This window comes from Ovis canadensis, chromosome 11 (genome assembly GCF_042477335.2).
Source record: "Ovis canadensis isolate MfBH-ARS-UI-01 breed Bighorn chromosome 11, ARS-UI_OviCan_v2, whole genome shotgun sequence".
NCBI lineage: Eukaryota > Metazoa > Chordata > Mammalia > Artiodactyla > Bovidae > Ovis > Ovis canadensis.
In genome coordinates, this window is record NC_091255.1 from 35360892 (window position 1) to 35386985 (window position 26094).

The 26094-nt window shown below is 54.0% G+C and overlaps 4 protein-coding genes and 2 long non-coding RNA genes across 16 annotated transcripts; 3 read left to right on the top strand and 3 right to left on the bottom strand.

Moving 5' to 3' along the window:
• Positions 1 to 61: 61 nt before the first annotated feature.
• Positions 62 to 3011, top strand: BACC1 (BPTF associated chromatin complex component 1). 4 transcript variants are annotated; one of them, XM_069603295.1, is made up of 6 exons: positions 62 to 328; positions 514 to 608; positions 1232 to 1333; positions 2009 to 2199; positions 2427 to 2531; positions 2743 to 3011. In XM_069603295.1, exons 1-6 carry the CDS (start codon positions 308 to 310, stop codon positions 2745 to 2747), a joined length of 519 nt encoding a protein of 172 aa, XP_069459396.1. In that variant the 5' UTR covers positions 62 to 307; the 3' UTR covers positions 2748 to 3011. The 4 variants fall into 4 exon arrangements, with proteins under 4 accessions (XP_069459396.1, XP_069459395.1, XP_069459397.1 ...); XM_069603294.1 differs by having other exon boundaries at positions 76 to 328; positions 2739 to 3011; XM_069603296.1 differs by lacking the exon at positions 1232 to 1333 and having other exon boundaries at positions 76 to 328; positions 2739 to 3011.
• LOC138447430 (uncharacterized) lies at positions 785 to 3114 on the bottom strand. The gene is made up of 2 exons (XR_011259838.1): positions 1720 to 3114; positions 785 to 1460 (listed from the first exon to the last, which is right to left on the bottom strand). It is a non-coding gene; the product is annotated as an uncharacterized lncRNA (long non-coding RNA).
• Positions 3115 to 8789: 5675 nt separating this feature from the next.
• BCL6B (BCL6B transcription repressor) lies at positions 8790 to 14809 on the top strand. Of its 2 annotated transcripts, XM_069542820.1 has the most exons (9): positions 8790 to 8957; positions 9504 to 9694; positions 9933 to 10154; positions 10265 to 10609; positions 10860 to 10984; positions 11739 to 11903; positions 11984 to 12114; positions 12229 to 12366; positions 12767 to 14809. In XM_069542820.1, exons 2-9 carry the CDS (start codon positions 9516 to 9518, stop codon positions 12881 to 12883), a joined length of 1422 nt encoding a protein of 473 aa, XP_069398921.1. In that variant the 5' UTR covers positions 8790 to 8957; positions 9504 to 9515; the 3' UTR covers positions 12884 to 14809. The 2 variants fall into 2 exon arrangements, with proteins under 2 accessions (XP_069398921.1, XP_069398920.1); XM_069542819.1 differs by lacking the exon at positions 11739 to 11903 and having other exon boundaries at positions 8796 to 8957.
• Positions 14810 to 16146: 1337 nt separating this feature from the next.
• Positions 16147 to 17137, bottom strand: LOC138414944 (uncharacterized). The gene is made up of 2 exons (XR_011247024.1): positions 16987 to 17137; positions 16147 to 16738 (listed from the first exon to the last, which is right to left on the bottom strand). It is a non-coding gene; the product is annotated as an uncharacterized lncRNA (long non-coding RNA).
• SLC16A13 (solute carrier family 16 member 13) lies at positions 17134 to 20764 on the top strand. 2 transcript variants are annotated; one of them, XM_069542817.1, is made up of 4 exons: positions 17134 to 17835; positions 17985 to 18128; positions 18760 to 19497; positions 20181 to 20764. In XM_069542817.1, exons 1-4 carry the CDS (start codon positions 17637 to 17639, stop codon positions 20378 to 20380), a joined length of 1281 nt encoding a protein of 426 aa, XP_069398918.1. In that variant the 5' UTR covers positions 17134 to 17636; the 3' UTR covers positions 20381 to 20764. The 2 variants fall into 2 exon arrangements, with proteins under 2 accessions (XP_069398918.1, XP_069398919.1); XM_069542818.1 differs by having other exon boundaries at positions 17194 to 17852.
• A 561-nt stretch (positions 20765 to 21325) lies between these two features.
• On the bottom strand, positions 21326 to 24392 carry SLC16A11 (solute carrier family 16 member 11). 6 transcript variants are annotated; one of them, XM_069542812.1, is made up of 5 exons: positions 23873 to 24392; positions 23091 to 23298; positions 22625 to 22768; positions 21692 to 22459; positions 21326 to 21597 (listed from the first exon to the last, which is right to left on the bottom strand). In XM_069542812.1, exons 2-5 carry the CDS (start codon positions 23293 to 23295, stop codon positions 21368 to 21370), a joined length of 1347 nt encoding a protein of 448 aa, XP_069398913.1. In that variant the 5' UTR covers positions 23296 to 23298; positions 23873 to 24392; the 3' UTR covers positions 21326 to 21367. The 6 variants fall into 6 exon arrangements, with proteins under 6 accessions (XP_069398913.1, XP_069398917.1, XP_069398911.1 ...); XM_069542816.1 differs by having other exon boundaries at positions 23066 to 23298; positions 23873 to 24105; XM_069542810.1 differs by lacking the exon at positions 23873 to 24392 and adding an exon at positions 23537 to 23822.
• Between the last annotated feature and the right edge of the window lie 1702 nt (positions 24393 to 26094).

Consider the following 26094-nt stretch of genomic DNA (forward strand, 5'->3'; position numbering starts at 1 on the left):
GGGTTAGGAGGCGGGTACCCGGGCTAGAGGTCGGTCTCCAAATAGGGAATCCCGACCCCTAGACGGAAGTGGAGTGAAACCGGGCCGGAAGTGAGGCGGTGTCTTCCACTCTCCTTCCCGCGCGCTGAGGCGGCCTGAGTAACCGCGGCTGGTGAGGCGGTGAGCGCCCGAACTGGAGCCAATCAGCTGCGGGAAGGGGCGGGACTTCCTGCGCGGGGGCTGGAGCCGTTGCACCGCCTCGCTCTTCGCGGTCCCGGCTCCGAGGTAGCGGCGGCGGCGGCGTCTCCGTGAGGAGGCGCGCGGGGCCATGACGTCAGCGTCCACAAAGGTTCGACCTCCCTCGCGGACAGCGCTCCCTGGCGGCCACGGGAGGGCGGGCCCCCCAGTTGGCTCGCGGCTCTTCCGTCCCGGGCGGGGGGCGGGCGGGAGTCCAACCTGGGGTGGGGCTAGGGGCTCCGGGCGGGACGGCGCGGGGCTGTGCGCCGGCCCCCCGTAACGCTGCCCCGCCCCCAGGTCGGAGAGATCTTCTCCGCGGCGGGCGCCGCCTTCACGAAGCTCGGAGAGCTGACGATGCAGCTGCATCCCGTGGCCGATTCTTCCCCCGCGGGGTACGTGAGCCCGGGCTGGGGACCTGGACGCTGAGATCAGACGCTGGGACTCGATCACAGACACCGACACTCTCTAGGGCAGGGACAGATGTTAGTTTCCCTTCGTGCCTGGCACAGCGCAGAGTAGATCTTAATAAATGATTATTGAATGAATGAATGACAGATAAACCACAGACTGAGGCTCGTAATCTGGACTCATTTTACAATTCTGTCCTGCTGCGCATTGGCAGAGCATAGACCATCACCACTACCCATTCACCCCAAATCATGTGGGATTCCATCAGATTGCAACAGATTGTGTTTAGGGGGTCTGTTGGTAAGACACCCCCCCACTTGTTGAATTAGTTTCAGTGGGCTGTTTACAGTAGCTGTTTCACGTTGATGGGGGAGCCGTTTTCTTCTAAGGTTGTTGCATTATCGTTTGGATGGGGGTCCTCAGGGTTCCCACAGGGCCTTAAGAATTTTTTTGCTTTTTTTGTTTGTTTTTTAAAGAGGACCTCTTTATGGAAGGGGCCCCGGACATTGCAGGGAGGAGGCTGGTTGCTGTGGAATGCGTAGCCTGTGGGCTGGCTCCACATCCCTCCTCTTCCCACTTTCGCTATTCCCCTCTCCCCTTCTGACAGTGCCAAGTGGACGGAGACGGAGATAGAGATGCTGAGGGCTGCTGTGAAGCGATTTGGGGACGATCTTAATCACATCAGCTGTGTCATCAAGGAACGGACAGTGTGAGGGAGGGCTGGCTGGCAGAGAAAGGGCGGGTGGGCAGCTTTCTTCCTCCATACCCATTTGTTCCATCTTCCTCAAACTCCCTTCCAGCTCAACATCTTTCCTACTCTGTGAGTCCCTTGAGAACTGAAAGAATAAAAGAATTGTCACAATTGGTCAGAAGTTACTAAAATGCTGTGGTCATCAGGACCTTACATGAATTTAATTTTAGGTTACCCAGTAGTTTAAGATACCCAATAGTTGAATTTGCTAATAGGAATTCCCTGGTTATTTATAGAGATCTTTTGAACATTCCTGTGGTGTTTCCAGGGATATTATGATCCTGAACTAGTCGATCAGGATCTGTTAATAAGTTTCAATCTACCTGTAGGTCACCCAGGCTTACCTGGTAGTCTTCCACGTCCATACATCTCTCCCAAAAGAGAATTAGGGGGTGGGCCTTTCCCACTCCTCAGTTGAGGGACTCCACTCTTCACGCTCCATTTGCCCTCATTGGCTGCAAAGCTTCCAGGAAAACAAGAACCCTAGCAAAGGTCGTTGAGGCCCTCACCTGGATTCCTATGAAGGGGCTCCCCAGTGTTCCTTCAGAGTGGCCCATCTCCCCTGCCCCCACCCCCTTATTCTCTCAGCCTTTTTTATGACTCCCTTCCTAACTTGCTCTCTCGTCTCTTTAGGGCTCAAATAAAGGCCACTGTGAAACGAAAGGTATATGAAGATTCTGGTATCCCCCTTCCAGCCGATTCACCCAAGAAAGGGCCCAAGAAGGTGGCATCTGGTGTATTGTCGCCTCCTTCAACTGCTCCTCCACCAAGCAGCTCCAGTGTCCCTGAGGCCGGGGGTCCCCCCATAAAGAAACAGAAGGCTGGTGAGGGCTGTGGAGTTGCTGCCTGGGGATTAGATGTCCCATCCGCGGTTCAGTGAGAGAGTTGGGCTTTGGTCAGAGGACAGATCTCTTTTCCTCTCCCAGTGAAGGTTCCAGAAACTGGCTGGGGTGGGGAAGGGAGGGAAGGAGAAGTTGAAACTTTGGGAAGTGGGTGGGGTGGGGGGAGAACCATCAGGGAACCTAGAACCTAGCTTGTGCCCCCCTCCCAGATGTGACACTCAGTGCTCTGAACGACTCGGACGCCAACAGTGACCTGGTGGATATTGAGGGGCTAGGAGAAACTCCTCCAGCCAAGAAACTCAACTTCGACCAGGGTAGGAGTCCTCTTCCTCCCACAACAGCTGAAGGGATGGGGGATGGTAGGGAGGGTCTCAGCAGGAGCCCCCTCCTGTGAACTGGGGAAGAGAAAGTTCCCTGCTATGCATGCAGGGGTCAGGTCTGTAAGGAGCCAGGTGCTCTGGGGAAGCGGGAGTCCTACTTGGGACTCGCTCCATCTCGGCCCATTTTACTTCCTGTTCCAGACAGCCTGACCCTGGATTCTGGCCTTCTCTTGACCTCCGCTGATCCTCCTCTGCTCTCATGCTGAGCCTTCCACCTCTGACCCCTCTCACTGTTCACCCTGGACCTGTGGATCGCTTGGGACTCTGAGCAAGGCCTGCATGTGACAGGGTGGAAAGGCTGCCAGGGGCAGCCCACCTTGCTGTTCCCGTATGAGCATCTGCACCCCAACCCCTGGGTCCCCCCCACAACTGATGGACGTTTTTATACAGAAAACAATAAAGATCTCCCTCTCAGCCTGGTGCTTTCCGCCTGACATTACGGGAGTATGGGGGACACTTCTCTCTCAGCTTAGCCTCCGGGGCTCAGCCCCTCCTCGGCAGCTCTCACCACCCTGCCTGGAGCAGCACAGCCAATATTGGCAGGCTCTCTTCCCAGTACCAACATTTCTGTGCTGCTAGAGCCAGGGGAGCTGGGCGTGGGCAACAAAGACTCCACTTTGCTCTCTGGAGGCAGCATGTACTCTGGGGTCTCTGGCAGCCAGTTCTCCTGAGACTGCCCTGGGGACTTCAGAAGCGCAGCTTCCAGGGCTTTCACACCTCCCATTCCCCGCCCCACCCCACCCCACCTCCCACCTCACCAGAAGGCCCCAGATGTTTTCTGTGTCGCTTCTCCAGGGTGGCCTCCTGGGCCAAGCCTCAGCGGCGCCTCCCCCACCCTCGCTCTAACACCACAGTGTGGTTTGGACGTGGCCACAGTGCCGTACAAACCACAGTGTGCTGCTGGGGCGGGAGCAGGACTGGGGTGGGTTGAGAGAAAGGGAGCACAAGACAGTGCTGTGAAGACCCCACCACCACCAAGGGTGGGGAGATAGAGAAGGCTGAAAGGCAAACATGGCCCCAAGAAGGGTTGGGGAAAGCAAGAAACTAGAGCTAGGAGCTGAGCAGGCCACTGAAGGGAGAGGGGCCTATGGGGTGAGCTTACAGTGTAGTAAGAGTGGAACCATCTTCCCTGTAGGAACTCTGCTCAAGGGATCCCCAGTGTGTGGGGAGGTGGGATCTGAGGAAATAGGGAATGACTGTAGGGGACCAACAGACTGCCTCTCGACTCAGCAAGGGCAGGGACCCAAGGCTTCCTGTGTCCGTTCCTCCCCTCCCTGGGTCAGAACCCAAGAGAAAGCAAGGAAAGACAGAAGGCCAAGGACAGCAGTGTTGGGAGTTGGCAGTCCAGAGGTGGTGGGGCCGGAAGATGGTTGGGAGAGGGGGGCCGGAAGTCGCCCTGGGCCCTGGGCCTGCCACAAGATGGAGGCCCAAGGCAGGAAATGGAGGCCAGGGGGAAAGGGGAGCAGCAGGGCCCAAGAAGAGGGCCTTCTGGACCTGGGGGCCAGGTATTCAACCCTCAGGACTGTCCCCATTCCTCATGGCCCCCCAGGACCCAAGTCCCACCCCCCAAGACAACCCCTACCAGCCTATTCACCAGGCCCAGGAAGGCGGGCCCACCCCAGAAAGCCACGTTTAAGCTGACAAACATGCCTCTCCCCACCCCCACCCTAGGCCTTCCCTCAGCCTTTTTCTCCTGTCCAGGACTTGATTTTTAAAAAACACCCCCCAGAAAGCAAAATCCAAGGGCCAAAATCCCTTCCGCAAATCAAAATAATATCCTCTAAAACCCAAAAGTTATCCTCCCTTTACCACCCCCCCTTCCGACACACCCCCCAAAACTCTTAGCAATCAAAAAGATCTAAGATGGTGGTGTAAGCAGTCTTTTTAGGCCCCGGGGGATGCCAGACCCCCTCAGACGAGACCCCTATCTGTCCCACATCAAATTCTGCCAAAGCTTCCTGCTCCTCACACCCCCCTCCATAACCCCAAAACTGAACAGCTGCCCCCAGCTCCCATCCTCGGCAGAGCCTTTGTGGGGATGGATGAAACAAATCAAACACTATACTAACGGCTGGGGATGTTGGGGGGCCCTCTGGTCTCAGTCTTTGGTTTCCATCTGGGGGACTACAGTTTTGGGGTGTAAGAGAAAGCCTCTTCAATCATCCCCCCAATTTCAAGACTGACAAAGCCCAACCCCACCCGAGCACGCACCTCCAAACCTCCCCCCCAACCGCCACGTCTCTCCTGAAAACAGGGGACACTTTCCTCCCCACTTACCTCAGCTACTCTCCCCTGAGATCCTGGTCCCCTATTTTGAAGGGAACAAAATTTGGGGTGCATCCCTCACATTTGGGGTGCAGGAGAAAGGAGCCGCCCCAGTCGCATCGCTGGCCTCCTTCCTCTCGGCTGGCTCAGGGAGTGGGGAGTGCCCTAGGGAGGGGGGACCCCCACAAGAGAGCACAGGAGGGGGTTCCTCCACTTCCAGTCAGAATTGGGGACACCCCCCCCCAAACCCGTCCCAGCCCATCCGTCTCCAACTCGGCGGGAGAGGCAGCTGCAGTGCCCCAGTCAGATTCCCCCAACACTACATTCCTCACCCCATCTAGAGGGGTCCCGGGGCCCCCAAAAAATCCCAAAAAAATCTAGGATGTTGGCAGGACGGTCCTGGACTAGCTCCCCAAATTTGGGGTCCTCAGATCCCCCCGTTTTTTCAGGAAAATTCCGTCTTTCACCTGCCTCCCGCCAGCCCTGCTCTGTCCCGATGCCAATTTTGGAAGTCACTCCCTCCTTCCTCCTCCCGTCTCTCCAGGCCCCCCCGCTCGGGGGCTAGGGTCCAGGACACCTGGCTTCCAGGCCGGGGGAGGGGGGCACTCCTCGAAGGGCTAGGGGCCAGGAGGTCAAGCTCATAGCCCCAGTCTTAGGGAAGCAGGAAAGCCCGATCCTCCCTTCCCCTCCCCCCTGGCTGGTCTCCGTGGTGGTTTAGGAAAGCCTGGAGGATTGGAATCTGCCATTGCTGTTGCACAGGCAGTTTTTTTTTCCTTGGGTTGGGGGGGTGGGCGGTGGGAGGGAGAGAGGGGAGGAGAGCCGAAGAGAGCAGGGACCGGGGTGTGCAGAGCTGGCCTGGCTTACCCCCCAGCCCCTGCTGCCGTGGGGAACCCCCCCTCATCTCACCCACACTCCCAGTCCTCTGTCTGCTTTCTGTTTGGGGCTCTTATCCTAGAAAATCAGGGTACAGATTCACCTCCTCGTACCTCATCACCACCTCTCCTTGCCACAATTTCAACAGCACTGCCCTAGTCAGGAGTGTCCACTTGACCACAAGATACCCCACTTCCCCCCACTTTTCCCTAAGTCAAGGTGTGTGCCCTTAATAAATTGGGGTTCAGAATCTGAAACCACCTTTTCTCCCTCAGATCTATCCAGGCCACATAAAAATAAGAGGAGATACACTCCCTTTCCAAATTTCTTCCATCAAATCTTGGGCATATTTGGAGGTTCACTAAAAAGACTTCTAGACTCTAGGGTGAGAGAGAGCTAAAAGCAAAGGATATCCCAAACCATTATCATAGTCCAAATTAAGTGAACCCTAAAATCAATCTCACGTCATGATCCACCACTCAGCTTCAACAGATGCACCAAAGAGTGGCAAAACACCCCAAAATAAGGACACCCCAAAGCTTTAGTCTCCTACCCTCAGCCCTCACCTTGTTTCCCCCTGGAAAAAGCCTCCTGGCTCTCATGCATACATAGAAATATCCCCCTCCTCAAAGTAAGCTTGCACAACATTCAAATATAAAGCCTTGCTCCCCGGCAAGGACCCACAATCACAAAAGGCCTTCAAACTTGCTCCCAGGTTCCTATTATGTTCCACCTCAAGCTAATAAAAAACCCAAATTGAATTTCATGTCGCCCCAAATATAATCTGAACCTCAACATTTATCTGGTACCCCATCAGACTGTACCCTAAAAGCACCATGATTACTGTACTTGAAATCAGATTGTCCACATACACCAATGACTATGAATCCCCTACACCAAATTTTCATCCATCTCCAAAGAACACCTAGCTGATTGTGGGTGTAAGAATCCCCAGAACTAATATAGCTTCAAAATCAGCTCCATGAAAGTGTTAGTCACTCAGTCATGCCCAACTCTTTGCAATCCCATGGACTAAAACCCACCAGGCTCCTCTGTCCATGGGATTTTCCAGCCAAGGATACTGGAGTGGGTTGCTATTTCCTTCTCCATGGGATCTTCCCAACCCAGGGATTGAACCTAGGTCTCCTACATTGCAGGCAGATTCTTTATTGACGGAGCCACCAGGAAGCCCAATGTAGCTTCAAAATCAGCTCCATACCTCAGACTTATTACTGGCCCTCAACCCTGAATCAGCCCTCAGGGCCGAGAATGATGAGTAACTCAATACCCCACATCTGACAGATAGACCAGATAACATTAAAGTAACTCCGCCCTGATACCAAAGGAGCCGCGGGTCTAACTCTCACCTCCAACTGGGCAGAGACCAAAGTAACCCTCATTTGCAGAAGCCACCATACCATCTTGAATCCCTAGTTCCCCATTCCCAATGTCTCAGCAGTTCTTTCCTGCACCCAAACAAAGACATCCTCAGTTCTGAAGAGGAGGGCCCCATGTCTTTATATGCAGCTCCACGGATTATGGCCAGTCATTACTGGGCAACTGTAGACGTTCCTGAGCCCAAATGCAAGTCCTGCTTGGCAGCTAGACTCAGCTCTGTTATCCAAATAAACCTCCTCTCCCCAAACAAAATACGAGGGTGTGACCCGTGCCTATCTCCCAGATCAGGGACTTAAATTGGGGTTATCAGCCCCTTCTGCCCTCTCTCCCTTGTTACCCTGAGACCCTCGCTTTCCTCTTCTGTCTGTTCAGTGCATCTAACTTTTACATTCAGTTCAGTTCAGTCGCTCAGTCGTGTCCGACTCTTTGCGACCCCATGAATTACAGCACGCCAGGCCTCCCTGTCCATCACCAACTCCCGGAGTTTACTCAAACTCATGTCCATCGACTCGGTGATGCCATCCAGCCATTACATTAATGTTTACTAAAAAAAAAAAAAAAATCACCTCTAAATACAGATAATAGCATCGAGGTTAATAAAAAAATCCTGGGCTCCCATGGCTCAGACCCTCGGCTCTTTGTCCCATTCATTTTCCTGGTTCCCAAAGCCCGCGGATTTCTCACCCCAGGCAGGAACCCCAGGTTCAGAGGGAAGTCACTTCTGTCGCCTAACTCTCCCTCCCTCCGCCCAACCCTAGTCCCCTGGACAAAGTAAATGCGAGCAAAGAGGGGGAGAATGACCGCCCAAACCTAATCCATCCTGCGCCCCCGGCTGAATGGACCCCCAGCCGAGTGGAGACGAAGGGCGCGGCGAGGCTAGTGCTCTTCTGCCCCCTCGTGGAAGGAGCTGAACATTGCCGAGCTTCGCCTGCTTGCCGCGCTGGACCGCGGCGTCCCGCCAGCCTCTAAGCGTCGCCGACGGGCGGGTGCTCAAGGCCCTAAAGAGCTGGGACTGGGGGAGGGTGAGCGGGCTTTGGGCGGGAATCTGCCTCTCTGGATCCCTAAAAGGATTCAGAAGAGCATCGGGAGCGAAAACTTCGGACCCTAGGTCTCTTGAGCGTCTCTCGGCCGCCACCCGGGGCTTTCCCCACCTCCTCGAGGGGAAGCAGCTGGCGGAGGCGTCCGGTCGCAGGACAATGGAAGGAAACGAACTAGAAATCATATCCGCCCCCTCCCTATCGCGCCCGGTCAGAGCCCCTCTTTGCAGGCCCCGCTAGAGGAGCCTGTTGAATGACCACACCCTCCCTGTCTGAGACCCCACGAGAGCCCACTGTCTCCTCCCCAAACCCGGTGTTTCTTTGGGCTCCCCTCAATCTCCCTTAATACCGTACATTGCAGGGGCGGGGGTCTGCTGTATTCACTCCTGTAACAGGCTCCTTTCTAAAGCCAACACATCAATTTTCGCTGTCCCGGGTCCCCCGACGACCAAAGTCACCCAACGACTTATTCACCCAAGTTTCCCATCTCAACATCCCCAACCTCCTCCCCAATACCAATGTCCCACCCTCGGTTCCACTTTCAGTGGCCCAAGACCCCTTACGTTACGACCACCCAAGCGTTTCCGAGGTCCCGCCCTGGAGCCGGAGACCCCGCCCCGGGTTCGCCATCTGGAGAGCGAGGGAGGAAGGAAGGATACAGACCCAGGCGTTCACCCCACCTCCACCCCCGCCCCCGACATCCCGGCCAGATAAAGGAGCCGAGGCCAAGAGGGGAGAGAGACCCCGCCCCCTTGAGAAGAGAAGCAGAAGCCCCTGCAGGACGGGGGTAAGAACCAGAGACTGAGGGAGGCAGACTCCTGGGTCCCTTAAGAGGGTCGGGGCTTGTTGATGGTAGGAAGACCGAGGCCCAGAAATTGGGCTAAACTAGGGATCCAGGACTAGAGAGTGGAATTTCGTGGTTCGGGGAAGGGAGCTTGGATTGGGATATGGAGGGATGAGGACCACAGGTCGTCTGGGGTCTCCAGGCAGGATCGTACACCTGAGACCAGGCGCGCGGTGAGGCAGAGGGGAAATGGGGATACTGGAAGGGCATTGGGAGTCTAAGTAACGGCGCTGCGGACTGGATTCCCAACGCTTGCCATCGACGCAGCGGTGTGGGACACTTCAACTCGCCTCAAGCGCTGTGGAATCTTAGAGGAGGAAATCGGACGATACTGAGGTTGAGGGCTGACAGAACGAGATGAATTAAGTAAAACTGCGTGAGCCGGGGCCGGGGGCTTTCTCCTGCACCTCAGGAGGAAGAAGCAAACTGCGGAAGGGAAACCGTCTTGGGACGACAAGGATCCCTGAGCCCTTTCCTTGGCACCCGCAGGCCTCCGTCGCTATGGGTTCCACCGCTACCCCGGAGGGAGCGCTGGGCTATGTCCGCGAGTTTACTCGCCACTCCTCCGACGTGCTCGGCAACCTAAATGAGCTGCGCCTGCGCGGGATCCTCACTGACGTCACGCTGCTGGTTGGCGGGCAACCCCTTCGAGCTCACAAGGCAGTTCTTATTGCCTGCAGGTTCGAGGGGTGGCTCAAGGAGTGGGATGGGACCAAATGGAAAAGGGGGCGGAGCTATAAGGTCTCTGGGAGGACCCGGAAGCCAAGCCTTCCACAAACAGGAGGCGGAGCGACAGGGAATTGAGGGCGGGGTGAGAGTTAGGGAGGCGGGGCTTCGTGTAGGGGCGGGGCTTTCGACGGGGTCGAGTTCCCCCTTGGTTCCCCAGCCCCTAACTCGACATATCTTCCCTCCCTCCAGTGGCTTCTTCTATTCAATTTTCCGAGGCCGTGCAGGAGTAGGGGTAGACATGCTCTCCCTGCCCGGGGGCCCCGAAGCCGGAGGCTTCGCTCCCCTTCTGGACTTCATGTACACTTCGCGCCTACGTCTCTCTCCCGCCACCGCACCAGCAGTCCTCGCGGCCGCCACCTACTTGCAGATGGAGCATGTGGTCCAGGCATGCCACCGCTTCATCCAGGCCAGGTGAGGGAGCCCCAACTTGGTGTTCCTCGTGGGTGAAATGGCATCCCAGGTGTCAAGGGCAGAGGCCAAGATTAGGAAACAGCACTAATGTCCATCACACTTTTTCTCAGCTATGAACCTCTGGGCATATCTCTGCGGCCCCTGGAGGCAGAACCCCCCACGCCACCAACGGCCCCTCCACCAGGCAGTCCCAGGCGCTCGGAGGGGCACCCTGACCCACCTACTGAGTCTCGCAGCTGCAGTCAAGGGCCCCCCAGTCCACACAGCCCAGACCCCAAGGCCTGCAACTGGAAAAAATACAAGTTCATCATACTGAACTCTCAGGCCTCCCAAGCAGGGAGTCTGGCTGGGGAGAGTTCTGGTCAACTTTGCTCCCAGCTCCCCAGTGGAGATGAGGCTTCCAGCAGCAGCAGCAGCAGCAGTGAAGAAGGACCCATTTCCAGTCCCCAGAGCAGGTACAGAAACTGGAAACCACCCCACCCCACCCCACTGCTATAGCAGTAGCCTCAGCTCAAGAGGCACAACCATTGGGCCTGGATGATCAGTAACAGGAAGTGAGAGAATGGGCTTCACCTTAGGGAGCTGGCCAGAGGCCAGGCTTACTTGGTGAGGTGGGCCCTTGGCAATACAACTGGTCATACATTGGTCAATACCCCATCATATGATGTCTCCTAACCATTTTTCTGGGCCTTGACATCTGCCTAGGCTTTCTCCAACTGCTGCCACTGTGCAGTTCAAATGTGGGGCTCCAGTCAATACCCCTCATCGGCTCACACCCCAGGCTCCAGAGACCACTGGGTCACCTTCTGGGAGGGCTCATCCACCACCAGGTAAGAGCCTCTCCTTCTACCCCCTTGGCTTTTCTCCTGTGGCTACTCAAGGCCAGTTGGGGCCAAAAGACCGCAGGGAACGCCTAGTCCATTTTCAAATTAGAATCACCTAGAGAGCTTCTTTAAATCCCATTGCCCACGTCACACCCCATGGATCAGAATGTCTGCAAGTGGAATCCAGGCATCAGTATTTTTTTAAAGCTTCCTATAAGCAGCAGTGTTTGGCAACTTCTGGCGTGTTCCCATCAAGGGCTGAGTGGTCAGCCCAGAGCTGGCAAAGCCTCTCTGGCAAGCTGTCATCCAGGCTGGTGCAAGAGAGAAGAGAGGGGGTACTTCCCTGGTGGTCCAGTGGCTAAAACTTCATGCTCCCAATGCAGAGAGTCTGGGTTCAATCCCTGGTCAAAGAACTAGATCCCACATGCCTCCACTAAGACTGATGCAGCCAAAGAAATAAATATTGTTAAATAAAAAAAATAAGAGAGAGTGAGAGAGAAAGAGAAACAGAAACTTCCACCCATAAGTAGGGGCCTCCACCTCCTACCACCACTATTGGAGTGATTAGCAGAATACTCTCAAATTATAAAGACATAGAGACAGATCCTGGCTTGTCCTCTCAAATAACCATGTGACCCAGAGCAGGTCAAATGAGCTTCAGCAGCCTTAACAGTAAATTGGAGGCAAAACGAAACCAAACCTGCTACCCTGTGGTCTGAGAATTCACTGGTATTATTGTCATGACTCACCCGGTCCCCAGGAGGTGAATTTTTCAGCTGCCAGAACTGTGAGGCTGTGGCTGGGTGCTCATCGGGGCTGGACCCCGTGGCTTCTGGGGATGAGGACAAGCCCTACAAGTGTCAGCTCTGCCGGTCTGCCTTCCGCTATAAGGGCAACCTGGCCAGTCACCGCACGGTGCACACAGGTAGGGGAGGAGCAGGGAGAGGACCCTGGCCTTGGTGCCCACTGCTATTCTCCTTGACCTCCCTTCCTCCCCGCCTCCAGGGGAAAAGCCCTACCACTGCTCCATCTGCGGAGCCCGCTTTAACCGGCCGGCTAACCTGAAAACGCATAGCCGCATCCATTCGGGAGAGAAGCCCTATAAGTGCGACACATGCGGCTCGCGCTTTGTACAGGTACGACAGTTTCAGAGCCTGATCGCAGGCAAATTTGCGAGAGGGCGAGGTGGGCCGAATGGGGAGGGTTCCGTCCCTTCCAGGGGCGCGGCCTGAGATTCCCTCCTTCCCCAGGTAGCGCATCTGCGCGCGCACGTGCTGATCCACACCGGGGAGAAGCCCTATCCTTGCCCCACCTGCGGGACTCGCTTCCGCCATCTACAGACCCTGAAGAGTCACGTTCGCATCCATACCGGAGAGAAGCCTTACCACGTGAGTCCCCGACCTGGCCTAGCCCAAAGCCTTGGAATTACCTCCTGTTTACCGACGAGCGGGGCTCTGAAAGGAGCGGGCCTGGAGGCTTTAGATCGAGGCTAGGTGGGCGGTGTCCTTGTAAGAAACGGGTGGGGCCGAGGTAGGGGTGGCAGGTATGGAAGTTAGGCTCCTGGACTGGGCGTAGTCCTGGAGAGGACGTGACAGGTGGAAAGACGCTTTGCTGAAGGGGGCCTCCTAGGCCTTCCCCAGAGGATTTGGGAGGATGTGGGGACTCAAGGGGCTTCCCTATATCTCCCAGAGCTTCTCTCAGGTGGAGCGCTGGGCGGTTCTCCCTCGCTCAACATCTGAAAGGGGGTCGTGGGTGGGGAAGAGACCTGACCCGGCTGTCATCCTACAGTGCGACCCCTGCGGTCTGCATTTCCGGCACAAGAGTCAACTTCGGCTACATCTGCGCCAGAAACACGGAGCTGCTACCAACACCAAAGTGCACTACCACATTCTAGGGAGGCCCTAGCCGAGTGCCGCCCCGGCCCCACTCCCTTCCCGGAAGACGGAAAGCTGCGGCTCACGCCTGGGTTCGCTGCCAGGCTTGGGCGTGGGGGTGTGCGAGGCCCCTGGATATCAGCGACGGCCACCACCTTTAATTTCTCACTGTGGGGAGCAGGGGTGGGAGATCCTGGCCTGATCTGCCTCTGTTTTGCTGGTCAAAACCTCTTCCCCGCAATCGATATTGTTTCTGAGCAGAGAACAAGCTAGGAGCTGGAGGAGCGGAGAGACTGGAAGCCTGATTTCCTTAAGGAATCAGGCCTCCACCTGCAGCCCCCGTCTCATTTGATTTATCTGTAAATATAATTTATTGAGGCTTCTGGGTGGCACCAGGGCCTTCATACTATTGCATTTACCATGTCCCTCTTCTACAAGTGTGATCAAAAGTGACCTGAAACTCGGAATGAGAGGTCACAGCTCTGCTGGCAGAGATTAGCACTTGGCTGCCTCCTTTGGCTTGAGTGTTTTATATTATTATTGTCTTAACTTTTATCTTTAGAATTGTTCTTTTCCCACTTGCTTGTTGGTTTGTTTAAAATGGAGAAAAGGGTTCCCTGTGCCCTGCCCCTTCAATTCTAGGTCTGGAACCTTTATTTGTTCTAAGGCAACTCTCGGAACATGTGGGTTTGTGGAATTGGGTCAGGAACCCTCTCGAATGTTCTGAATATTGTAGGTTTTCTAGCAGGCTAGCACTGGATATAGACTTTTTCTGTCCTTCAAGGAAACTATGATGAAGTGGGGGTAATATATACCTCCTGGAGGCAGTGAGTGTGGGGCCTTTGTCAGTCCTGGAAGTTGGGGGATGACTTGAGAGACTTTCTCTTAGGCCCCTGACTGTCCTATTAGTCTGGCCACCTAGGTTTGGCTCCATGGTAGTTTTGGCTATCTGATAGAACTCACCCAGGAGCTTGAGTTGAGCCCACAATCCTCCCATTAGGGTCTGTTCTTACACGAAGTTGCTCCCTCTATGCAGGAGAGATCTGCAGTTCCATATCAAAAATGATGCAATCTTTTCTGAGTCTGCCCAGTCTCTAAGAATGCAGTGACCTAGGGGAGAATTATCTTGAGTTAAGACTATGACCTTTCCTTTACTGCAGAGCCATCTGGGTTAGAATGTTCCTTGGGGGTTCTACATGAGATGACCTCTTCTTCTTTTAGTAGATATTTGGACATCTTCTGGCAAGTGTCCAGATTTCAGAGATTTCTTTGCCTCTAGAAGTCACAGGTGCTTGGTAACTTTCTGACCTTAGAAAAGCTGAGTCTGTGACCTGGTCTTCCTGTCACTACATTGCTGTCTGGAACCAGTGAAAGCACTAGAACCTTCCACAGGGACAGAAAAGGGGCTGAGTTCCATTATGGATTTGCTGTAGTTGGGATTAAAGCTTTAAAAGACTGACTGATGGACCATCTAGTTGACCAAGTACCCCATAGGATTAAGAAGGTTGTTTGAGGGACATAGTCTCTGGTGTAGGCCAAGTAGGTAGAAAGTTAGAAATGGATTGCCTCTTAACTGTGTGGAGTGTCTAGAATGTTAGATGATACTCTGAAATATTACAGTCCTGCCCCTGTTGCTCTGGGGCCTGTTGGTTTAGGGACATGGGGTAGAGGGTAAGAAGCACTTTGAATTTGTGGGATGGAGCTTCCTCAAGACAGGTCAGTCCTAGTGGCTGTCACTTGGGGACTGGTTAGAAAGCTACTCTTTTTCCTCTTTCCCTCTTAACCTCAGTGCAGAATTGAAGGAGGGAGGGAAAGCAGAGGAAAGAGTTGAGAAGAAACTATATATATATATATTTTTTTAAGCAGATTGGATGGGCAGGTGGAGAGTGCCAAGGGGTGGAGATGTTAGATCTTGCAAGATCAGAATCATGGAATAAAGAAGCCTCTCTGTGCTGCCTGTTGTGTCCTGGGTTCTTGCCTGTGGTGATCTGGGGACTGGGGAAAGATGGTTCTTCCTCATGGATACCATCTTGGATTCTGTGCCCATCCCACTGTCCCATCCATTTTAAGTGGCCCTTGTTCTCCCCTTCCCTGCCCTTGCCTTCCGGCTCATTGTGTAGGAACCAGTGACTTCATGAAGTCTCTCCGGAGCCACCTGCATCCTGCTGCTCTGAAGTCACTTCCTGCCTGAGATGTGGAGGTAGCAGGGAGAAACCAGGAAGCCACAAATAATACCAAGATGCTGGGGGATGCATCTGTGCAGGGGAACTTGATGCTTGGGACACCCCCTAGCACCACGGAAAATGGTTAGGACTTGGGTCCCCTAAGGACAACAGATGCTAGAGGTGGCGGTGAGAAGACCATGTGTTTAGAGCCAGTGTGCCAGTGCTACCCGTCCCCCAGCAGCGATGTCTTGGAATCCATCCAGTGCCTAGTACTCGATTCTCTTCCACCCTTTCTCTTGTCCTGTGTGTCTTGGTGCACAGCTTTGTTCTGCCCAGAGGGTGAAGGGTCACCAATTCTGATAAATTACCTCCCTCTTGGACTTAAATTCCTCATCTGTGAAATAAGTCCATTAACATGGAAGGAATAATTTCCTTCCAACATTTATAGTTTGTGGTTGTGTGTCTCAGTCTTTTAAAACCCGTGACATGGGTTAGATGTTTTTTAAGCACAAAACAAACTAAAGGAAACCTCCCTTCCCTTCCCTCTATGGGCTTATCCCCTGTTTAAAAATAAGACTTGCTAATATTACTTATCTCCTGCTTCATGTGCATGCTAAGTCACTTCAATCATGTCTGACTCTTTGTGACCCTATGGACTATAACCCACCAGACTCCTCTGTCCACAGGAGAGATTCTGGGATTCTCCAGGAAAGAATACTGGAGTAGACTGCCATGCCCTCCTCCAGGGGATCTTCCTGACCCAGAGATCTAACCCACATCTCTAACATCTCCTGCACTGGCAGGCAAGTTCTTTACCACTAATGCCACCTGGGAAGCCCAAGGCATTTTAGTGTATAGATTTTCTAATTCAACCCCCTGACAACCTAAAAGTAGGAACTATTACTAGCCTCAGTTTACAAGTAGGGAGACCTACTGAGAGATTCAGTATCTTGGCCAAGTTAATAAGTGATGAAGCCAGGATTGGAACTACAATTTGATTCTACAGACTGTGCTCTTAACTATTATGTTATATAGCCACACCAACTTCTACATCTTTGATATAGTCCCTACCGGTCAAAGTTCTGACTCCACTTACAAAAAAAGAGGAGAGAGAGAGAAAGAAAAAAACTTTTTGGGTATGACTATTTTTATTTCCCACATACAAAAAAGTATAAGGCTCAATATGCTTTTTAAAATTACACAGCCGTCCTCCCCACCCCAGCCCCACTTGTCTGACCCCTTGAGCTCAGATTTCAAAGTCAGTGTTTTAAGGAGCTTGAAGCCAAATCATTAGTGCTACATAAGGCTGGAGGAACTGGGTACTGGTTGGGAAGAAAGGGCTGATTGTACCAGTGGTCATGGCTTGTCTCTTTTAGTCTATCCCATCATGGGATCGAAAAATGTGGTTCAGTTCAGTTCAGTCGCTCAGTCGTGTCCGGCTCTTTGCGACCCCATGAATCGCACCAAGCCAGGCCTGCCTGTCCATCACCAACTCTCGGAATTCACTCAGACTCACGTCCATCGAGTCAGTGATGCCATTCAGCCGTCTCATCCTCTGTCGTCCCCTTCTCCTCCTGCCCCCAGTAGGAAGTGGTTGTTACCAGAGGGCAGAGGGAAAGTTTCCAGCCCCACTGAAGACGGGTGCTGGTGGGGCTCTGAGTGAGTTCACAGATGCACTTCCTCTGCCCAGTTATTTTTGGTCTCTGTGACCTGTAGGTTTCCTGTTAGTGGGAACAGAAGGGACAGGAACAAGTTCCCATTACAGAAATATATGCCAGGAATCCAACAGCCCATTCTCCTCTTTCCTTGGCCTCTGAACCCTCTCCATCCAAGCATCTAGATTTAATCTTATCTCATAATCGCTCTACGCCCCCTACCCCCGCCCAGCGTTTCAACTCCTGGACCCCTTATTAAATGTTTTCCTCTCCTGAACCAGCTTATCCACCACCAACCCCCACGGACTCCTTACGTGCGCATCTCTGTGCAGAAGCCCGATCAAATTAGCCCACTAGGTGGACAGGGGACCGAAGCTGCAGCAGTGCACACTCCTGGGTCACGTGGGGCCCAACTATTTGGCCTCCGAAAGTCCCCTCTCCACGCATGCGCCCCATTCGTTGTCCAGTACAGGACGGGTTCTAAACTCCGCCCTGCCCCTCTGGCTCCGCCCCCTGCTAAGGAGTCCCGAGTCCTTATTGGTGAGCTTCGGACAGGGATGCAGACCCTGGCTGGCCAGGTGTAACACTTTCAGTGATAAGATGGATAATCCACCTGGAGACGGGCGCACCTCAGGGGTGGGGCCCAGTTCAGCCCCCTCCCCAGTCTGTCCCGCCCAGGCCTCGACTCCAGATTTGAAGCCAGCGGAGCCACGCCCCCCGGCGCTTAACGTGGGGGCCAGCTCGGGCCTAGTCTCCCCATTATAATCGTCCCCACTAGGGGAGAAGCGCAGGCGTCTCACGCAGCCTCTCTGCAGCTTTCAAGCCCTCGTTGGTACTTTCCTCTCTGCCACCCTCGCCTCTCCGGCGCGGCCCCGAGCTGTTCGGCTGGGTGGGTGGGCAGAGGTGGAACGACCCGAGCTCCGCTCCCGAAGGGGCTTAAAGAGGCAGCCCTGTTACCACCCAGATGGCTTATAGGGCCGAGCCCCCCGACGGGGGCTGGGGATGGATGGTGGTGCTCTCAGCGTTCTTCCAGTCGGCTCTGGTGTTCGGGGTGCTCCGTTCCTTCGGCGTCTTCTTTGTGGAATTTGTGGCGGCGTTTGAAGAGCCGGCCGCGCGAGTCTCCTGGATCGCCTCCATAGGAATCGCGGTGCAGCAGTTCGGGAGTGAGTGCTGCGCCTAGGTCCGGAGTCCTGTGTCCCTCGACCCTCGGAAGGGAGTGGGGGATGCGGGGACAGTAAAGGACTTGGGGAGGGGAAGCGGTGCTGGAGAAGGACGTCTGAGATTTTCTCGCAGAAATCTTCCTCTTCTCCAGGTCCAGTGGGCAGTGTGCTGAGCACGAAGTTCGGTCCCAGGCCTGTGGTGATGACCGGGGGTATCCTGGCTGCACTGGGGATGCTGCTCGCCTCCTTTGCTACCTCCTTGACCCACCTGTACCTGAGTATTGGGTTGCTCTCAGGTGAGACCCTGAGCAGGGCCAGTGAGTCAAAACCTGAGTCTTTTTGGCCTCAGGACTTTTACCTTCTTCCTGCTCCTTCCTAAAGACAGGGGAATCTCTCAGAGAAAGTTTTAGCTAGCACCTCTGCCTGGAAGGGAATTCTTAACAGAGGTAACTAAAGTGATAAACAGGTTAGGGGAAATCAGGAAATTCAAAGATTCAAGGCAAGAACTGGTGGAACTGGAATGTAAAGGAATGAATTACTGTAAAGTTGTGTAAGATACTGTGGCCGTAAAATAAACATCATTATGCTATTTACAGATGCGGAAAGTCTTTAAAGCTTATGCAATTTGGCAAATGAAGTTCACACAGCCAGCAATGGTAGAGCCCAGGTCTTACTCCAAAGTTCTGTGGTAGTGACTTTACAAACAGTGTCTCTAAGCTTCCAGAGTCTGCTAAGTTATATTACCTCCATTTTGCAGATGAGATTGAAGTCAGGAGGTTAAGGTACACAAGGTCATACAGCTAGAAAGTATCGAACCAGGGTTGTGATTTAGGCCTGTGCTCCACTTTGTTGCTGGGCAGTGTTGGGATGACTGGGTGTTTGAATTCCTTAAGGGGTCCTCAACCCCCACTTCTTCCTTTTTGACAGGATCTGGCTGGGCCTTGACCTTCACTCCAACCCTGGCCTGCCTGTCCCGTTACTTCTCTCGCCGGCGATCCCTGGCCACCGGGCTGGCACTGACGGGCGTGGGCCTCTCCTCCTTTGCTTTTGCCCCACTCTTCCAATGGCTGCTCAACCACTATGCCTGGCGGGGGGCCCTACTGCTGGTGTCCGCCCTCTCCCTTCACTTAGTGGCCTGCGGTGCTCTTCTCCGTCCACTCTCCCTGGCTGAGGACCCTGTCGTGGGTGGCCCTGGGGCCCAGATCACCTCCCTCCTGTGTCACGGCCCCTTCCTCCGTTACACCATTGCCATCACCCTGATCAACACTGGCTACTTCATTCCCTACGTGCACCTGGTGGCCCATCTTCGGGACCTGGGTTGGGACCCACTGCCCGCTGCCTTCCTCCTCTCGGTGGCGGCTATTTCTGACCTCGTGGGGCGTGTGGCTTCTGGGTGGCTAGGCGATGCTGTCCCAGGGCCTGTGGCAAGACTCCTGATGCTCTGGACCACCCTGACTGGGGTGATACTGGCCCTGTACCCTGTGGCTGAGGTGCCCACTGGCTTGGTGGCCCTGACTGTGGCCTATGGCTTCACATCGGGGGCCCTGACCCCAGTGGCCTTCTCCGTGCTGCCTGAACTGGTGGGGACTGGAAAGATATACTGTGGCCTGGGACTGGTACAGATGGTAGAAAGCATCGGGGGGCTTCTGGGGGCTCCTCTGTCAGGTAAGGGGAATAGGATTTCCAGGTGGGCCATGGCTGCTGTGTTTTACCATGCGGGGGGTGGAGGGGAGGGGAATTGACATAGCATATGTTAATACTGCCCTCTGCCATGGAAGATACACAGCCCATATAGTCAATCACAGCAGCCTTGAAACAGGTCTGGGGAAAAGAAACTGGGGCTTTGGAAAGATTAAGAGGACCTCTGAGGCACCCTTGGCAGTGTACCTACAGCTGGGGTTTTCAGAGGATTCCGCCAGACATAGCATGCTAGTGCCTGTCTTTTCCCTTGGCCCACTGGGCCCCAGGCCAGGGGCCTGAGCCCTCTGGTCAAAGTTCCCCACACTTCAGAAGCCAGAACCTTCAGACCCTTAATGTTTTCCTCTAACTATTAACTGAAGGCATGGAAGATAAAGAAAGGCACAGGTATGGCTGACTCAATCTGTATCCCCAAATCTGGGGATGCCCTAAACTGGCTAGTTTGGCAGTCCTTTCTGAAGGCAGGAAGGTGGTTGAAGTGACATTTTGAGGGCCCTTGGGAAACCAGAGTTCTCACTCTCACCCAGTCTGAACTCTTCCAAGATGATGGGTTAAGGATCATTTTCATCCCTCTACCCCAAAATGTGTCAGAGTCATCAGTCCCAGGAAACAAATCACCCATGTGTATTCTTTTTCTCTTTTGAACCTAGGCTACCTCCGGGATGTGACAGGCAACTACACAGCTTCTTTTGTGGTGGCTGGGGCCTTCCTTCTGGCAGGAAGTGGAGTTCTCATCACTTTGCCCCACTTCTTCTGCTTCTCAGCTCCTACCTCCAAGCCCCAGGACCTTGTAACAGAGGCACTGGATACCAAAGTCCCCCTGCCTGAGGAGGGGCTGGGAGAGGATTGAACTCCAAGAAGGGGCAGACAGACCCACAAAACAAGAGGTTGGTGGCTCCAGGTCTTCTCCTGCCCCATCTTGGCACCCAGAGAACCACAATGCCTTAAGCATCTTGATCTGCACCCCCTCCCTGCCCCTCAGAGCAGGCGTGGGGCTCCTGCAATGTGTGTGCCAACCCTTTGTATTTTCTCGAGGATTCTTGTCTCTTGTTTGCTCCCACAACTTTTTCTGAAGGATCCAGGAGTTCAGCCTGCTCCACTGAGCTGTGAATCAACTGTGGAAAATCAAAGGCCAAGATACTTCTCATAGTTTTTTTACATGTGATCTCTAATGTTGCCCTCCTTGGAAAAGATCTGTCTTTGGGATAAAACTGAATAAGAAAACTGGACAAAACTCAGAACCTCAGAAAGTGCTTGGGCCCATAAGCCTGAGTGGGCTGAATAGGGTCAGACTGGGGAGTGGAGGGGAGGTATCCAGGACCTCTGGTGACCCAGAGCATTTAACCCTGGAGTCTGCTCTCTGGACCACAGTTTCTCCCACTTGCCCACAGACTTCCCTCTTTCCCACTCTCCCCTGTAACTTAGAAATTAAGAAAATGGTGTGAGATGTAGGGGAGGGGTGCTAGTTTGGAAGGGAGAGATAAAGCTAAGAGAGAAGTCTGAGATGCTTGTATTTTCCTCAGGCCAGTAAAGGGGGACTGAAATGCAGAAAGACTTATCTGGGAAATGAGGATGGGGCAGCTAGCACTCATGAGCACCCCTCTGCCTCCAACAAACCTGAAGCAGACAGACAGGGAGTGCCTCAAAGGTTTCCTGTTATAATGGCAAAGAGAAATGGACTGACAGGATAAACACCCCGCCTGGCATGGCTTAGGGGGATCCTGTTCCCATCAACCAGCTTCTTTGGATATCTTAAGCAGACTGTTTGCAGCATAGATTGTCTAACAATTGGAGCTTGCAGGAAAAGCAGATAAAAAGTCTTTATTGGGGGAGGGGCTCAACAAGTGGTGTCCAGAGTGGAGTGAGGGTCTCCCGGGGAGAGCAGGGCAATCTGAGGGACCGGGAGCAGCTCCCCCATCTCAGGGGGTGGAGTGCCTGGACGTGAGGCCGGACGGCAGGAGGGCAGCGCCTTGGGCAGCCCCAAATAGACGAAGCTGCCAGAGAGGACGAAAGAGCCGCACGTGAGGAAGGAGGCGGTGAAGTCTCCGGTCTCATCCCTTAGGAAGCCTGAGAGGAGAGGGAAAGGAACTTAGAGGGCTGGGTCCCCAGATGCAGGTGGGGGGTGAGGGTGGTGAGCGGATCTGCTGGCTCTGGCCCTTACCTGACAGGGGAGGGCCTAGAAGCCCCCCGAGGCTCAGCAGCATCATCACCAGACCGGTGGCCTGTACCACATTTCCGATGCCCACCAGCTCCGGGAGCACACAGAAAATCAACGGGGCGTAACTTCCGGCGCTCAGGCCGTAGACCCCAGCCGCTGCCAGCAGGGGGCCCCCCCAGCTGTCCTCGTTCCCCACCACGGGCACCAATCCCACCGCCAGCAGCCCCAGGCCTGTCAGAGCCCCGAATACCGTCAGCAACCGCGGGAGGGGCACCCAACCCTGGTCCGCCAGCCACCCGCAGAGGAGCCGAGCGCCGATATCCCCCACCGCAGCCGCCGCCACCACCAGCACTGCCCCATACCCGCCCAGGCCCCGATCTAAAGCGTGAGGAGCCAAGTGCACGTAGGGGATGAAGTAACCGACCCCCACTAAGGCCGTTCCTAGTGTCAAAACTAGGAAGGCCCGGTGTCTGAAGAGACCGAGGCCGAGGGCAGCTAGAGGGCTTCGGGGTAGGGCCAGGGGGTCTCCAGGAAGCGCCAGGGGTCGTAGCAGGGCGCCACAGGGGGTGAGGTGGAGGGTGACGGCTCCGAGGAGGAGCAGGGAGCCCCGCCAGCCAAAATTATCAAGGAGGAGCTGCAAAGCAGGCGCCAGGAGCAGCGAGGAGGCCCCGTTGCCCGTGAGTGCCAGCCCCACGGCCAAGACTCGACGGCGGGAGAAGTAACGGGAGACGGTCCCCAGGGCAGGGGCGAACACCAGCGCCCAGCCGGAGCCTGCGAATGGATAGGACCGGGTAAAGACAGAAACCAGTGTTGCCAGGCCCTGCCATCCTAGCTCCGTTTCTCGCAGGAGGCCCCCGCCCTCTCGGTTTCCCTACCCGACAAGCTCCTATCTCCACCATCACCCCCTTAAGAACCCGGGTATCCCTCTCCCCTCACCAGCAAGGACGCCCAGGCCAAGGTAGAGGTGCAGCAGACTGTGGGCGAAAGCCGAGAAGACGAAGCCGAGCGAGGTGAGGATGCCCCCAACCATCACGACGGGGCGCGCCCCCCAGCGGGTGCTCAGGGCACTGCCTACTGGGCCTGGAAGGGGGCGGAGTCAAGGAAGGCACGCCCCCTGGACCCCCAAACTCGCTCGAACACTTCTCATTGGCTGTTTTCCTGGCCTAAACTTCTCCCCCGCCTTAGAGCAACACCACCACCACTACCCTGCCCCGCTTCATCTCAAGGCCCACTCAATTCTAGAACTTAGAATTTTAAATTCGACCTAGGTCTGAAGGTCGAACTCTAAGGGTCGACTTTTCTTAGGTTGTTTGTTAACTAGTCAAGTGTGTCCTCTACCACTGCTCTCAAGGCACTTCCCCCCACCCCAGTTCCTACCTCCCACCTCGGGGCCCCTCCTCACTGGCTGCCTGCTGCACTGCCAGGGCCAGGGCGCTGACCCACGCCGTCTCCTGAGCGTTTCGGTCAAAATACTCCGCGAAGTCAGGGAAGGCGAGGCCCAGGGAGCGTAACACCCCGTAGGAGAGCCCATTCACCGCGAACCCTGCGGCTGCCACCACCCAGCCCCAGCCTCCGTCCGGGGGTCCGGTTGGCTTGGGGGTCGTCATCTCCTGCGGAAGGGGGAACATCTATCAGAGAAGTCGCCACGTCTGTGTCTCCTTTATGGATCTTAGCATACCTGAGATCCAGCCCTGAGCACCACAGGACGGAGGCGGGGGGCGGGGGGGGGGGGGGGCGGTGTTCGGGCCTAGGGCTAGAACTCCAGGTCCGCGCCGTACAAGAGCGGGATAACAGCCAGATCCCCCAGTTCTGAGACTCCCCCTCCCACACACACCAGGTTCCCCTTACCCGACCTCTCTGGGCGGTCCGGGGGAGGGGAAGGGCGAAGAAAGGCTCGGCCCGGTTTTCTCCCCGCTTCCCCAGAGGGCGGGGCCTTAGAGGGGAGCAAATGCAGAGATGGAGCCCAACTTGGACCGGCTCTCAAGGTAAACAGAGAGCGCCACAGGGCGCCTGAGCCACCTGGGACGCGCGGGCGGGGGGATGGGGAGTGTCGAGGGCTGGGGCGAGCTGAGACAGCCAATCCACCGAGCCGAGTCCCACGGGGATTGAATTATCCATTTACACCCCCAATCCCAAGGAAGGGAGGGGCGAGGAATAAACACCTCCCCGCCCATGCCCACGCACCTGCAGCTGGCTGCGCACCCGGGAGATGCATGGATTGCAATCGCCAGCCTCCCCAACGTTGGTAGGCAACGCACGGAAATAGTGTCCTCCCAAAGCCTGAGGGGATGAGTAGCTCCAACGTTCTCAGGGAACGTTGCTGGAGAACCTGGTAAACCTCGGGTGTCAAATCACAGACCAGTACATGTTGCATGCTCAACGACAATACGCCCTCCAGGACAGAGCGGAAGGAAGAGGACTTCCTTGTGATGGGCCAGGGACATATACACGTCATGTTGCATCTTCACAATCACCCTGTGAAAAGGTGTTCCCTCCATTTTACAGATGAAGTCACTGAGACTTAGAGAAGTTATGTGATTTGCCCGAGTCGCCAAACTTAAAAAAAGAAAGAAAGAAAGTAAGAAAAATATTTGAGTCTGGGTCTGTCCAACTGTGGAACCATCCAAGAACAGACCTACTACTGAAATAGAATCTGCCACCACGGAGGGAAACTGCCTGGAGACAATTTGATGCCAAACTGACCTGGAAATGGTAGATTGATTCTGAGCTAGGGGTTTCTGGGGCTAGAAAGGATTCTTGGGATCAGAATCCCTGAAGATTTAGATGGGAATTTTAAAAACAAAGTAAGAAATCCGAAAATTGAACCCAGGTATTGATTTCTTGGAAAAACTTTCCTTTTTACATTAAGATTGATTTACTTTGAATCAAGGGTTTTGTTCTCTCCTTTATTAAACAACATCAGAGAAAACCTGGCAGTTTACATTACTGTTTGGCCGACAGCCACATTACCCGACAGCCACATGGTGGCAGTGTTTCCTAACTGTTGAATAAATAAAAAAAAATAAAAAACAGCACTATTCATGCCTGGAGAATCCCATGGACAGAGGAACCTGGAAGGCTACGGTCCATGGCGTTGAAAAGAGTCAGACACAACGAATGACTGAGCACACACACACGTTTTACTGTGTAAGAATTACATCTCAATAAAGCTGATTTTTAAGGTTAAAGAAATCTTAGATTGGTGAGGATGTAGAGAGAAAGAAACACTTAGCACTGTGGATGGAAATGTAAACTGGTATAGCCAGTATATAGAAGTGCCTCAAAATATTAAAAATAGAACTGCCATGCTGTGCTGTGCTTAGTCTCTCAATCATGTCTGACTCTGCAACCACATGAACTGTAGTCCAGCAGGTTCTTCTGTCCATGGGGATTCTCCAGGCAAGAATACTAGAGTGGGTTACCATGCCCTCCTCCAGGGGATCTTCCCAATCCAGCGATAGAACCCAGGTCTCCTTCATTGCAGGCAGATTCTGTACAGGCTATCAAAGAGGTATCTGCACTTATGTCTTCATTGGAGCATCATTCACAATAGTCAAGATATGGCAAGAACCTAAGTGTCTATCAATGAATGAATGGATAAAGAATAATATAATACTCCATTAGTTTGTTGTCTAGTGGCTAAGTCTTGTCCAACTCTTTGTGACCCCATGGACTGAAGCATGTCAGGCTTCCATGTCCTTCACTCTCTCCCAGAGTTTGCTCAAAATTTTGTCCATTGAGTCAGTGATGCTATCCAACCATCTCATCCTCTTTCACCCCCTTCTCCTCCTGCCATCAGTCTTTCCCAGTTTCAAGGTCTTTTCCAATAACTCAGCTCTTCACATCAGGTGGCCAAAGTATTAGAGCTTCAGCTTCAGCATCAATCCTTCCAATAAATATTCAGGATTGATTTCCTTTAGGATTGACAGGTTTGATCTTGGCCAAGGGACTCTCAAGACTCTTCTCCAACACCACAGTTTGAAAGTATCAGTTCTTTGGTGCTCAGCCTTCTTTATGGTCCAACTCTCACGTTTATACATGACTACTAGAAAATAGTATATATGATCTATATATCATATATACCTATATATAATATTCTACCATATAGCCAATATATATTGTGCATGCTGAGGAGCTTCAGTCATGTCTGACTTTTTGCGACCCTATGGACTGTAGCCCAACAGGCTCCTCTGTCCATGGGAATCTCCAGGCAAAAATACTGGAGTAGATTACCATGTCCTTCAGGGGATCTTCCCAACCCAGGGATGGAACCTGCATCTCTTACGTCTTGTGCATTGGCAAATGGGTTCTTTACCACTAGTGTCACCCAGGAAGCCCATATCCAATATATACATAAAGGTATGTATAAAATGACAGCATATTATTCAGCCTTGTGAAAAAAGGAA